This window comes from Scyliorhinus canicula, chromosome 4 (assembly GCF_902713615.1).
Source record: "Scyliorhinus canicula chromosome 4, sScyCan1.1, whole genome shotgun sequence".
In the NCBI taxonomy this organism is placed as follows: domain Eukaryota; kingdom Metazoa; phylum Chordata; class Chondrichthyes; order Carcharhiniformes; family Scyliorhinidae; genus Scyliorhinus; species Scyliorhinus canicula.
Window position 1 is genome coordinate 124,956,368 of NC_052149.1, and position 13,937 is coordinate 124,970,304.

The 13,937-nt window shown below is 44.7% G+C and overlaps 1 protein-coding gene across 5 annotated transcripts in view; it reads left to right on the plus strand.

Moving 5' to 3' along the window:
- The window catches only part of cep350 (centrosomal protein 350), a 248,859-nt gene that overhangs the window by 24,660 nt on the left and 210,262 nt on the right, over positions 1-13,937 (plus strand). For all 5 annotated transcript variants that reach the window (XM_038795159.1, XM_038795161.1, XM_038795162.1 and 2 more), the window contains exons 2-3: positions 5,446-5,531; positions 9,979-10,022. In XM_038795159.1, the coding sequence (XP_038651087.1) occupies positions 5,459-5,531; positions 9,979-10,022 (117 nt within the window). In that variant the 5' untranslated portion in view covers positions 5,446-5,458. The remainder of the gene's footprint in view (positions 1-5,445; positions 5,532-9,978; positions 10,023-13,937) is intronic.

Here is a 13,937-nt window from a genome sequence, read left to right on the forward strand (position 1 = left end):
CCTCAAAATAACGGGAAGTAGATTTAGGACTGAGCTTAGGAGGAAACTTCACCCAAAGGGTTGTGAATCTGTGGAATTCCTTGCCCAGTGAAGCAGTTGAGGCTCCTTCATTAAATGTTTTTAAGATAAAGATAGTTTTTTGAAGAATAAAGGGATTAAGGGTTATGGTGTTCGGGCCGGAAAGTGGAGCTGAGTCCACAAAAGATCAGCCATGATCTCATTGAATGGCGGAACAGGCTCGCGGGGCCAGATGGCCTACTCCTGCTCCTAGTTCTTATGTGCTTATTAGCGAACGAGCAGTGGTATGTCCCATGTCTGAGCACTGTGACTTTGAGGAGATGATGTGCATATGGCGCTGCATCTCACGTCATAGCAAGAGTTTTCAAAAAAATCGTTTACGGGATGTGGGCATCGCTGTTTAGGCCAGCATTTATTGCCCATCCCTAGTTGCCCTTCAGAAGGTCGTGGTGAGCTGCCTTCTTGAACCGCTGCAGTCCCTGAGGTGTAAGTACACCCACAGTGCTATTAGGAAGGTAGTTCCAGGATTTTGCCCCAGAGACAGTGAAGGAACAGCGATATATTTTCAAGTCAGGGTAGTGAGTGACTTGGAGGGGAACCGCCAGTTGGTGGGGTTCCTAAGTTCTGCTGCCCTTGTAGCGGGAACCTCTGAACATTTACTTATCCATTAAATGGTGCAGCACGTTAACATTTGAAAGTGTAAGGCTGTAGCTTGAATTCTGAAATGTGTCTAAAATCAGTTCCACATTCAAAGCCGTTGCAATGTTGAAAGATTTAATATTTTTATTGAAAATGTTTTCAATATAACACACAACATAGTATAATATAAAAGAGATGCTTCAAGTAATAATGCAGAATGAGCACAATCAAGAACACATTCAATTTTAACCCTCCAACGTTAAACTAAAACCCTCTTAACAACTAACAATGATGAACTATTTTTAAAAAAAAGGAAATAAATGGCTGCCATTTCAGGTAGAACCCTTCTACTGACCCCAAAGGAACTCCATGAAATCACCCAATCAAGCCAAGGCACTGGGCAGAGTAGGAGACTTCTGCCCCAGTGGAGCCTGCCTCGGGTTATTAATAAAGCAGAGGTGAGGAGACCCAAAAGTGGCCACCAGCTGACAAGATTCCAGTTCGAATTTCTGACCTGGTGTTGAAGAGGGAGTTCCAAAATCGTAATGGTTTGGGACACGACCAGAACATATGAGAATGGTTCGCTGCCCCCCCAAGAGCACCGTTCACACCTGTGGTCCACCCCGTGGAAAAAAAAACATCCTCGCGTTGATCAGATGAGCTCTGCGCATCACCTTGAACTGGTTCAAACTAAGCCGAGCACAGGAGGACATGGAGTTGACCCTGCAAGAGCCTCACTCCACACCAATCCTATTCATCCAGAATCGGATTTGCCATCCCATTTCATCTTCACCTCATTCAACGGAGCTGACTCCGTTGATAGGATTAGGCCGTAAATATCTGAAATACTCCCTCACCAGATCTGGCCAAAGATAAAATTCTCCCCAACAGGAAGGATGGTGGTACCAAGCGAAATGAAGGAATAGCCTTCTGCAAAAAAAATTGCGAATATGGAAATATCTAAATAAATTGGTCCCAGAGTTGAATTTTTTCTGACGCTCCTCAAAGCTGGAAAACCTTCTCTCCAAACCCTTCCTCACACATGACCTAGACAATGAGTCTAAGCCTAAGCCCGCTGGCACAAAGATGATACTGCATATAGAGGCCAACAACGACATGGCGCCAAACTTGAATTGCTGTCTGAACTGAATGTGGAAAGATGATCCAAGAAGGTTCTTGCTGAGAAATTTTGTATTGACAACTTCAGTTATTTCTTCGGAAGTGAATTTTGCCCCCCCCCCAGTTTTCTTCCTTGTACTCTTTATCCTGACAATTTGCCCAAGTAGCCACGTTTTATTTTCAGGGGCAGCATTGTATCATAGTGGTTAGCTTCACAGCGCCAGGGTCCCAGGTTCAATTCCCTGCTGGGTCACTGTCTGTGCGGAGTCTCCACGTTCTCCCCGTGTCTGCATGGGTTTCATCCGGTTTCCTCCCACAGTCCAAAGACGTGCAGGTTAGGTGGATTGGCCATGATAAATTGCCCTTAGTGTCCAAAAGGTTTAGGAGGGGTTATTGGGTTAAGGGGATAAGCTTGAAGTGAGGGCTTAAGTGGGTCGGTGCAGACTCGATGGACCATCTGTTGTGATTTTCTGCCACCTGCTGTCATTTATTTAGTGATGCACTCTTGACATTGGGGAACGGCCTCATCCAGATTGACAAACGTGACTGTGCAAACAGATGTGGCTGTGTATTTATTGTTCATTGCTGGTGAATAAACTATGTAGTGTAAAGGGGGATGTATTTGGTACCAAGAGAACTGGTGCAATTGTAAAAGGAGTTCTGTAATTTAAAAAAGCATGGAAATAATTCCATTAACTTCAGGGGAGGACTGTTAACATTTAATTTACATAAGTGAACCATTTAGATTGCTGTAATGAACAGCCATATGAGTTATACTGCAAGGGTGAGACAATGGGACTGGGCCTACTGGGGCAGATTAACATGTGTTAAGTCAAGGTCTTAGTAAAATAACCAAAGAGCTATTAAATTTTTATACAACTTCATCTCATCTTGTCAGCACGACATCTGTGCACCAAACCTTGGGTTGCTGATCTCCAGTTTTATGCAGAATCCCACACACCCCGTGTGCCTTTGTGTGCTGGCTTTCTTATCCCGAAAGCAGACTCGAAAATCTGTTTTCATGGGAGCGGACACAACCAATAACATACTTTTGAAGTGAAGTCATGATTGTAAGGTATTTCAGAATGAGATAGAATGCCTCTTGTGTAGGTGCCTTACAGCTCTTTGATTTTACAGTCTATATAAATTCTATGATATAAGGGAGTTGGCATTTGCAGTGTGAATGAAGGAATATGGTGGACATGCATTGTTTTGCTGCAATCAGAGCTACAGAAACACTTTAATCTTGTTACAGAGGCTTAAGTCATCCGAGCAAGAGGATTGTAGGGCGTTGACACAGCTGGCTACATTTAAAAAAATATATAAATTTAGAGTACCCAATTATTTTTTTCCAATTAAGGGGCAATTTAGCGTGGCCAATCCACCTAACCTGCACATCTTTGGGTTGTGGGGGTGAAACCCAAGCAGACACTGGGAGAATGTGCAAACTCCACACAGTCAGTGACCGGGGCCGGCATCAAACCCGGGTCCTCGACGCCGTAGGCAGCAGTGCTAAGCATTGCGCCACCACGCCACCCTTAAGGCTACATATTGACTGCACATCCACCACCGTGGAAATGTTAGGAGGGACCTCCCCTCCTCACCTTCAAATTCACTTAAATGTGTGGAATTGAGTTTATTTTCAGGAACAACATAGGTCAAAATATCGAAGTGGCTACATGTTTTGTAATCCAGCCAATGATAAGAAATTAATCACTGGAGGACACAAGTGTACATTTGTAGAATCTGAAAAGGTTATTGGAGGAGGAATACCTTCTTGTGGGTAGCACGGTAGCACAAGTGGATAGCACTGTGGCTCCACAGCGCCAGGGTCCGAGGTGCGATTCCCCACTGGGTCACTGTCTGTGTGGAGTCTGCATATTCTCCCTGAGTCTGCGTGAGTTTCCTCCGGGTGCTCCGGTTTCCTCCCACAGTCCAATGACGTGCAGGTTAGGTGGATTTGTCATGCTAAATTGCCCTTAGTGTGCAAAAAGGTTAGGAGGGGTTACGGGGATAGGGTAGAAGTGAGGGCTTGAGTGGGTCGGTGCAGACTCGATATGCTGAATGGTCTCCTTCTGCACTGTATGTTCTTGTATTTTAGGCAGAGTATTTAATGCCTTGTATCTGGACTTGATTGGGTCAAAAGTGATGGCATATGCTTTTTTTTAACCGGAGCAACCTTTGAACAGTTTGGCATCAGCATACCAAAATGATCTTTAAGATAAGCATTCTGTATTCTTTCTTGACACTTGTAGAACAGCTGATTGGTTACCTTTGTTATATTGCAGCAATTTTGAGATTTTGTGCTCCTATTTTCTCCCACCTTTGTTCATTTATAGTGGTATAGCTGGGTGAGAAGGGAGAATCATGTTGCATATACCTGCTACAAATGTGAACCACAATGTATCTTCTGTCAAGGGGGAGAGCACTTAACTGAAAGCCACCAAGGATTGATGAGCGAGAGACAACTAATCACACCTGTAGAATAGCTGATTGGTTACCTCTGTTATATTGCAGCAATTTAAAGATTTTGTGCTCCTTGTAACAATGTTAATGCTGATGTTCGAATACTTTTCCACTCAAGTGCTTTGGCCAGATACGTAGCACAAGTTAGGGCAAACTTCCGTCTCCACTGCTCTAGTAATGTGACCGTTCATTCTCCACACTGTTGCCAAATTCTTGAGGCTTGTGATTTAGTGACAGCTGTGGATTTGTGACCTTCAGAAACTGGGTTAAGGAGGTTCCCGTTCCATCACAAACAAAAACAGAAAATACTGGACAATTTCAGCAGGTCTGACCGCATCTGCGGCGAGAAAAGGAGATAAAGTTTCAAGTCTGGATGACTTTGTCAAAGCTTTGACAAAGAGTCATCCAGATTCAATGACAGCTCCATTTCTCTCCACAGATGCTGTCAGACATGCTGAGATTGTCCAGTATTTTCTGTTTTTGTTTCAGATTCCAGCATCTGCAGTAATTTGCTTTTATCCAGTTCCATCACATTGGGCCCCATTTGAACCTAGATCCCAGATAAAATGATACATTGAGCCCTGTCAATCTAGCCCTCAAAGCCCAGGAAATGCTATTTGCACTTTTATTTCTTCTTTGTTAGTTTGGCCGGTTAGCATTTTGTGGGCCTGGAGATTGGAAACGGCTGCCTTTGGCATTCTTGCTTCATTGGTAAAATCAAAATCGTCAATCTGTCAGCAGCAACAACTTGGAAAATCTGTAAGGTAATGGGAACGTGGACTTGATCTACAAAGGTGCTTCATGATGTATGTGCAAAAGAGCCAAAAAACTTGAATGCTGCTGCTCCAAACTCATTGTACCAAATTTATTCATGACCGTGAACATCTGGAACCACTGCATCTCTCACTAGCAATACCTAATGTCTAGAATGGAGTACTTCAGCAGTATAGGACTAGATTGATGTACTGAAGTCCCATCCTAGTAGAGTGATCAAATGTTAACTGCCTACACAATATCTGGCACCCAGAACATCACTGTTATTAGATGACGTTTATTAAATGTTACTTATTTGAGCAAATTTCACAACCTACATTAATATTGCAGATCCAAGAAATAAAAAGGAACCTCTAGTTTGGGATTGGAAGCTTGAAATGTAACCCAATCAGAACCTGTGCTGCTAATTTCCATTGCCTTTTGTTTTAGGTGAGCTGACAAGATGTGGAACAGTAAATCTAATAACACGTCCCTGCTAAAATCTGGACGGATGCAGAGTCCAAATACGAGGCAAGGTATAGTGGTGCTGATTTATAGATCTAGTCCGGTTAGATTTCGTTTCCCCAAATAACTGTTACTGCGATGAGGAAGACCAGTCATTTATATTGTATAGCAGAATGGTGATTATACTGATCACGTGACCAAAGATCTATTGTAAAGAAAAATATATTTATATTTAAGTTGTGACTTTCATGATCACAGGACATGCCCAAGCGGCATTTGACTGGTGAGGTAATTTTGAGGTAACTGTTGTAATTTTCAAAAAATTTTTTATAAATGTTTTTTATTGGGTTTTTGAACAAAGTATATTTACCATTATGTACACAGAATAAGATAACAGAAGAGAAGGGCACACACAAACACACTTAAAAAAAATAATAGAAAATAAATAAAAAAATAACATTACTGATAAGGTATTATGCACCAGCTCAACAGCAGCAACTCTGTACAATTGGCAATATTATTTATAACACAAGTAGGCATCTATTTGTGTGTGTGTGTGTGTGTGTGTGGGGGAGGGGGGGGAAGAGTGTGTGTGGGGAGAAGGGGGGGAAGAGGGAGAAGGGGGGGAGGGGGGAAGAGAAGGGGGGGGAGGGGGGAAGAGAAGGGGGGAGGGGGGAAGAGAAGGGCGAGGGGGGAAGAGAAGGGGGGGAGGGGGGAAGAGAAGGGGGGGAGGGGGGAAGAGAAGGGGGGGAGGGGGGAAGAGAAGGGGGGAGGGGAAGAGAAGGGGGGAACGTGGGTGGAGAGGGGGGGGTGGGGGTGGTTGGAGAGGGTGGGGGGGAAGGGAGTGGGGGTGGTTGGAGAGCCGGGGAGGTAGATATACATTTGGGTGCCGGAGAAACAATTACAGAAGGCAATACTCGAATGGGTCTGGTGTTGGTGCTGTCACTTGCTTCTCCCGGACAGATTTAGCTGCCGCTGTTGTCTTGCGTTCACCTCCGCTTCAGCCGTTCGTTCCGTCTTTTGCCTGGATTTTCCTTGCTCTCTGTTCCTGTAGGTGCCAAGTTTGTTGGGTCCGAAATGTAGAGGAGCAGGTCACCTGCTTAGAGTGAGACTCTGTGCTCTCTGCTGCCCCTTCGGATCCCCCTCCAGCTTTTTGCTGCTCTGAGTGCAATTGCTAATGGCTTGATTGCTAGAGTGAACAGCAGCGGGGACAGTGGGCATCCTTGTCTAGTGCCCCTGTGCAGCTGGAAGTATCGGGAGTTGGTGCTGTTGGTCCGTACACTCGCCATGGGAGCGTTGTATTCGAGTTTTACCCAGGAGGTGAACCCTGTTCCAAGCCCGAACCGCTCCAGTGCCTCTGAGGTATTTCCATTCAACCCTTTAGAAGGCCTTTTCTGCGCCTAGGAGACGATCACCTCTGGTATTCTCTCCCTGGATGGGAGCAGGCGCCTGATGTTCGACGTAAACTGACCACCTTTGACAAAGCCTGTCTGGTCCTCTACAACCATCTCTGTTACGCAGTCTTCTAGCCTTTTGGCTAGGATTTTGGCCAGTATTTTGGCATCTGCGTTCAGCAGTGAGATGGGTCTGTATGACCCACATTCCGTTGGGTCTTTATCTCTCTTGGGTATCAGCGAGATTGAGGCCTGTGCTAGCGTGGGTGGCAGTGTACCCCTAGCTAGTGAGTCTGTGGACATCTCCCGCAGGTACGGGGCCAGTGCTGTCGCAGTAATTGTTGTAATATAGGAAATCAAAGAATCCCTACAGTGCAGAAGGAGGCCATTCGACCCATTGAGTCTGCACCAATCCTCTGAAAGAGCACCCTATCTTGGCCCACTCCCCCTCCTAGTCGCATAACCGCACCTTACCTGCAGCAACCCATTTGAGCACAGAAAACTCTCAAACAGCAGTGTAATAATTACCAGATAATTTGTTTCTATGGTTTTCTTTTTAAATGATAAATATTGTCCAGGACATTGGGAATAGCTTTGAAATAGTGCTATTGGATCTTTTACAAGGATCACTTCCTCAGTACATGGGAGTGTTGGCCTTGAATTTGGGGCTCAAGTCCTGGAATGGACCTTGAACCTGTAGACTTCTGACTCGGATACAAAAGTGCTAACCACTGAGCACAGCTGACAATGCAACGGTGGACTCTGAGGTTCAGTTTCAAATTGCCTATTTAAAGGTGCATTATCACCAGGAACGGCTCTCAATGGCCCCTGTTCTTGCTGTAGTATTGTTTGCTTGGCTGTCACGGGCAGTATGTACCTTGACAGCGTGACCATTCTTCATTTGTGAGCCCAGACAAGTGTCAGAATAGGTTACAGAATTGCGGAGAGCATCGGGTTCAAGCCTAGGCCATGTACCCAGATATAGTGTTTCAGCAGCCAGTGTGTGAAGGTATTGAATGTGTTTTCAAAATAGTTTTGCAAACTTGGAAACTACTGCCCCAGCTTCAACCTCCCTTCCCTCTCAAACTCCTTGAATGTGTTATCACCTCCCAAATCAGTGCCCATCTTCCCTGAAACTCCATGTTTAAATCCTTCTAATCAGGGGTTCCCTCCTGCCACAGTATTAAAATGCTCTTATTAAAGTTACAAATTATATCCTGTGTGACTATGACCACGGTGAGAATGTGCAACTCCACACGGACCAGTGACCCGAGCCGGATCGAACCTGGGACCCTCAGCGCCGTGAGGCGGTTGTGCTAACCACTAGGCCACCGTGGCTGCCCCTACTATGACCATGTTTAATGTCCTTTCCCGTCTTGACCTATCTGCAGCCTTTTACAAGGTTGACCACATCAACTTCCTCCAATGTCTCACCACTGTTGTCCAGCTTGTGGGACTACAGTTGCCTGGTTCCATTGTTAACTATTTTGTAACCAGAGGATTGAGCAGTGGCCTCTTTTGCTCCTGTACTCTGGTGTTCTCAAGGATCAATATTGGCGCCTCAAGTATTCCCAATTTTAATTGCTGCACCGTTGGTGGAGTGCCTAGGCTCTTGGCTCTGCAGTTTGTTCCCTAAACGTATCCACATTTCTGCCTCTCTTCCTTTAAGATGCTCCATAAAACCTCCCTCTTTAACCTAGCCGTAGGCCACCTGCCCTACTAACGCTCTCTGTGGGGCAGTATCCAATTCTGCTCCTGAATGCTGTGAAGCACCGTGGCACTGTTTCTATTAAGTTGCAGGTGCTATTTAAGTACAATTTGTAGTTTAAAAGGTGTAGCAAGTAAATGGCAAAAGTGTGGTGAAACCTCTGCGACAGGGGCTGGTTTAGCTCACAAGGCTAAATCGCTGGCCTTTAAAGCAGACCAAGCAGGCCAGCAGCACAGTTCGATTCCCGTACCAGCCTCCCCGGACAGGCGCCGGAATGTGGCGACTAGGGGCTTTTCACAGTAACTTTATTGAAGCCTACTCGTGACAATAAGCGATTTTCATTTTCATCAGTTAACAAATCCTGCCGTGGGTTTCAAGAGCAATAAAACATTGTATAGTTGCAGGTTTGATGACTAGTTTATCCTGAGTTGTGTGAACTGAGTGGGAACTGCAGTGCCCTGGGCTTGAGTGGAAAAATAGTCAGGGTTCACCAGAAATGGAAATGTGGCACGTTAGCACAGTGGTTAGCACTGTTGCTTCACAGCGACAGGGACCCAGGTTTGATTTCTGGCTTGGGCCACTGTCTGTGCAGATTCTGCACGTTCTCCCTGTGTCTTTGTGGGTTTCCTCCCACAAGTCCCGAAAGACGTGCTGTTAGGTGAATTGGACATTCTGAATTCTCCCCCTGTGTATTTGAACAGGTGTCGGAATGTGATGACTAGGGGCTTTTCACAGTAACTATGTTGCAGTGTTAATGTAAGCCTACTTGTGACAATAAAGATTATTTTTTTAAAAAGCTAGCCTGCTTTCTTGTAACATATGAGTGGGAGCACTGTTATTGAATAGTGGTCATTAGGAAATGGAATGATGTCATCTCTGGAGTGGCTGAGCCACAGTCATTGAAATAAAGGTCCTTTATTCTGGATCTAAACATGCTGTATCTGATGTGGGAGCATTTGTTAGATATTTCCTTGCTGACATACTCTCATTGGGTATAGCATTCAGCAAAACGTCAAATGGCACAGTGACGACTGAAATTGGTAGGGCTAAATTGTCCCCAGCAACTCTGGTTTGAAGTTCAGGCAAAACACATTGCGAGTTTGATCTGGTTTTAGTTGGCATTACCGATTGAGTGTAGTTGCCCAGAATGCTATGAAAATTCCTCAGCTCTCCAGATCAGGTGAACTCTGCTGTCACTGCTTCAGCATACTGAAATAAAATCCTTCTAAATAGTCATGCATTTACTGGCTTCCCCAGGTAGAAGCTTTCCCAATCAGACATATTTATCGTCGTAAAAATACAGTCCCATCCTCTTAAATTTAAAATGGGCAAAATTAGGGTGGGGCAAGAGGAACTAATATGCAAAATGTTAGGTTACAAGTGTGAAATGTTTGAAATGAGTTTCTTGTGTTTTAGATTTGGCCTCAGCATGGGATACAGTCAATCAGACCAAAGCTGCTGTAAGTATCTCAAAAGACTTTATTCTGTGTAATTCATAGTGCCACCGATTCCGTTTCCCCGCCTCCCAAATTGTGTGAATTGTTCTCCAGCAGGATGTTCCTTCTCTTTAACTTGGCGATGACCATTGAAAATGGGGTTTGTTTCTTATGGTTCAAAAATGAGGTAAAGAATTGACATGTTTCCTCGGATCAAACCGTTAAAATTAGTAGTGATTGGTCATTGTTTTAGAAATTAACTTTTCAGTATTCAGCAAGTGCTGGACAGTTCTAATGTTTTAAATATGTTCAGTGCACACCCTTTGGCATTGAAATAAACCAGTGTTGCAGTAATGAAGCTACTGTAGTAACAGAGTTTTGTAACATTATCTCGATAGCAGCTTCGGTTTTTCGCATCTATTCTGCCCCACCTTTTTTATCCAGTATTCATGATTCTCTTGCGCATTTGTCTTGTTTAAAACTCTTGCCTTTGAGGCTCACTATCCATTTTAGAAGTGAGAGCTGAATTTCATACATTGGTTCTTGGCTTCCAGGGTTTGAAATTTGAATATTAACATAGTATCTGTTTGTGATGGGGTTGAACCTTTGTGTGACAGAACAAAATGACCTTGCTGCAGTTCAACAAGTAAAGGCATCAATGGGCATTCTTGCTAAAATTTGGATGTTTCGTTATGACTGACTTCAGTCTGCTTTCCATCCTGCATACATATATTGTTATCACCTTGTGTGATTTGCCGATAGTTCTTTAACCTCCCTTGACTTTTCTTTAACATGGCCTGCCTTCCTTTCTTCTGCGATGTTTCCCTTCTCGGGCCCCCTCCTAATACTCAACCATAAGTTGCTGCTCTGTGGTATCACTCGCGTATTGGGCCAGCTTTCTGGTAACTGCAATGCCGAACTTCATTTTTCCATCACCACCACCCTTGAGTTCGCAGCTGTGACTATGCTGTTTAACATCAAGATTTTCTACAGCTGAGCATTGACCAGAGTAATGCCATCCTATTCAATCATAAACAAAAATTACACATTTGAACCTTGATTCCCATCCCCTTTCTAAATTTTACTTAAATTGATGATGTGGAATCCTAAGGTGGTGCTCGAACCTGAACTGAGCGTCAAACCCCACATGCTGCCCACTGCCAATACCTCAAAACCTTTTACCTCTGATGCCACTCCTCTCTGTCCTTGCTTCATCCCCACTACCACTAAAATCTGATTTGTGGCTCTTGTCACTTCCAGACTTGATTGCTTTAATTCATTTATGGGATGTGGGCATCACTGGCTAGGCCACCATTTATTGCCCATCTCTGGTAGCCCTTGAGATGGTGGTGGTGAGCTGCCTCCTTGAACCACTGCAGTTTTGAAATATAGGTACACCCACAGTGCTGTTAGGGAGAGAGTTCCAGAATTTTGACCCAGTGACAATGAAAGAATAGTCTGCAGCTCACTGCCTGAAAGGGTGAGCCTTCCGTCAGTGGTAGGGAAATTACTGGAGAGAATTCTTCGAGACAGGATCTACTCCCATTTGGAAGCAAGGTCGTATTAGTGAGAGGCAGCACGGTTTTGTGAAGGGGTGGTCATGTCTCACTAACTTAATAAGAGTTTTCCGAGGCGGTCACAAAGCTGATTGATGCAGTGGATGTTGACTATATGGACTTCAGTAAGTTCTTTGACATGGTAGGAAAAGGGATAGGGATGTAAGGCAGGAATTCAGGGAGCTAGGGTGGAAACTTAGAGCTAGAACAAACAGAGTTATTATCTCTGGGTTGTTACCCGTACCACGTGCTAGCGAGATGAGGAGTAGGGAGAGAGAGCAGTTGAACATGTGGCTACAGGGATGGTGCAGGAGGGAGGGTTTCAGATACCTGGATAATTGGGGCTCATTCTGGGGTAGATGGGACCTCTACAAACGGGATGGTCTACACCTGTACGAGAGGGGTGCCAATATCCTGCGGGGGAAATTTGCTAATGCTCTTCGGGAGGGTTTAAACTAATTCAGCAGGGGGTTGGGAACCTGAATTGTAACTCCAGTGTACAGGAGGTTGAGAGTAGTGAGGTCATGAGTAAGGTTTCAAGGTTGCACGAGTGTACCGGCAGGCAGGAAGGTGGTTTAAAGTGTGTCTACTTCAACGCCAGGTGCATCCAGAATAAGGTGGGTGAACTTGCAGCATGGGTTGGTACCTGGGACTTCGATGTTGTGGCCATTTCGGAAACATGTCTAGAACAGGGACAAGAATGGTTGTTGCAGGTTCCGGGGTTTAGATATTTCAGTAAGCTCAGGGAAGGTGGTAAAAGAGGGGGAGGGGTGGCATTGTTAGTCAAGGACAGTATTACGGTGGCAGAAAGGACGTTTGATGAGGACTCATCTACTGAGGTAGTATGGGCTGAGGTTAGAAATAGGAAAGGAGAGGTCACCCTGTTGGGAGTTTTCTATGCGTCTCCGAAAAGTTCCAGAGATGTAGAGGAAAGGATTGCAAAGATGATTCTGGATAGGAGTGAAAGTAACAGGGTAGTTATTATGGGGGACTTTAACTTTCCAAATATTGACTGGAAACGCTATAGATTGAGTACTTTAGATGGGTCCGTTTTTGTCCAATGTGTGCAGGAGGGTTTCCCGACACAGTATGCAGATAGGCCAACAAGAGGCGAGGCCATATTGGATGTGGTACTGGGTAATGAACCAGGACAGGTGTTCAATTTGGAGGTAGGTGAGCACTTTGGTGATAGTGACCACAATTCAGTTACGTTTACTTTAACGATGGAAAGGGATAGGTAGATACCGCAGGGGAAGTGTTATAGCTGGGGGAAAGGCAATTATGATGCGATGAGGCAAGACTTAGGATGCATAGGTTGGGGAAGGAAACTGCAGGGGATGGGCATAATTGAAATGTGGAGCTCGTTCAAGGAACAGCTACTGCGTATCTTTGATAAGTATGTACTTGTCAGGCAGGGAGGAAGTGGTCGAGCGAGGGAACCGTGGTGTACTAAAGTAGTTAAATCACTTGTCAAGAGGAAGAAGGAGGCTTATGTAAAGATGAGACGTGAAGGTTCAGTTAGGGCGCTTGAGAGTTACAAGTTAGCTAGGAAGGACCTAAAGAGAGAGCTAAGAAGAACCTGGAGAGGACATGATAAGTCATTGGCAGGTAGGATCAAGGATAACGCTAAAGCTTTCTATAGGTATGTCAGGAATAAAAGAATGACTAGGGTAAGATTAGGGCCAGCCCAGGACAGTAGTGGGAAGTTGTGCGTGGAGTCCGAGGAGCTAGGAGAGGTGCTAAATGAATATTTTTCATTAGTATTCTCACAGGAAAAAGACAATGTTGTCGAGAATACCGAGTTACAGGCTACTAGACTAGAAGGGCTTGAGGTTCATAAGGAGGAGGCGTTAGCAATTCTGGAAAGTGTGAAAATAGATATGTCCCCTGGGTCGGATGGGATTTATCCTAGGATTCTCTGGGAAGCTAGGGAGGAGATTGCTGAGCCTTTGGCTTTGATCTTTATGTCGTCATTGTCTACAGAAATAGTGCCAGATGACTGGAGAATAGCAGATGTTGTCCCCTTGTTCAAGAAGGGGAGTAGAGACGACGCCGGTAACTATAGACCAGTGAGCCGTACTTCTGTTGTGGGCAAAGTCTTGGAAAGGTTTATAAGCGATAGGATTTATAATTATCTAGAAAGGAATAATTTGATTAGGGATAAGCAACACGGTTTTGTGAAGGGTAGGTCGTGCTTCACCAACCTTATTGAGTTCTTTGAGAAGGTGACCTAACAGGTGGACGAGGGTAAAGCAGTTGATGTGGTGTATATGGATTTCAGTAAAGCATTGGATAAGGTTCCCCACGGTAGGCTATTGCAGAAAATACAGAGGCATGGGATTAAGGGTGATTTAGAAGTTTGGATCAGAAATTGGCTCGCTGT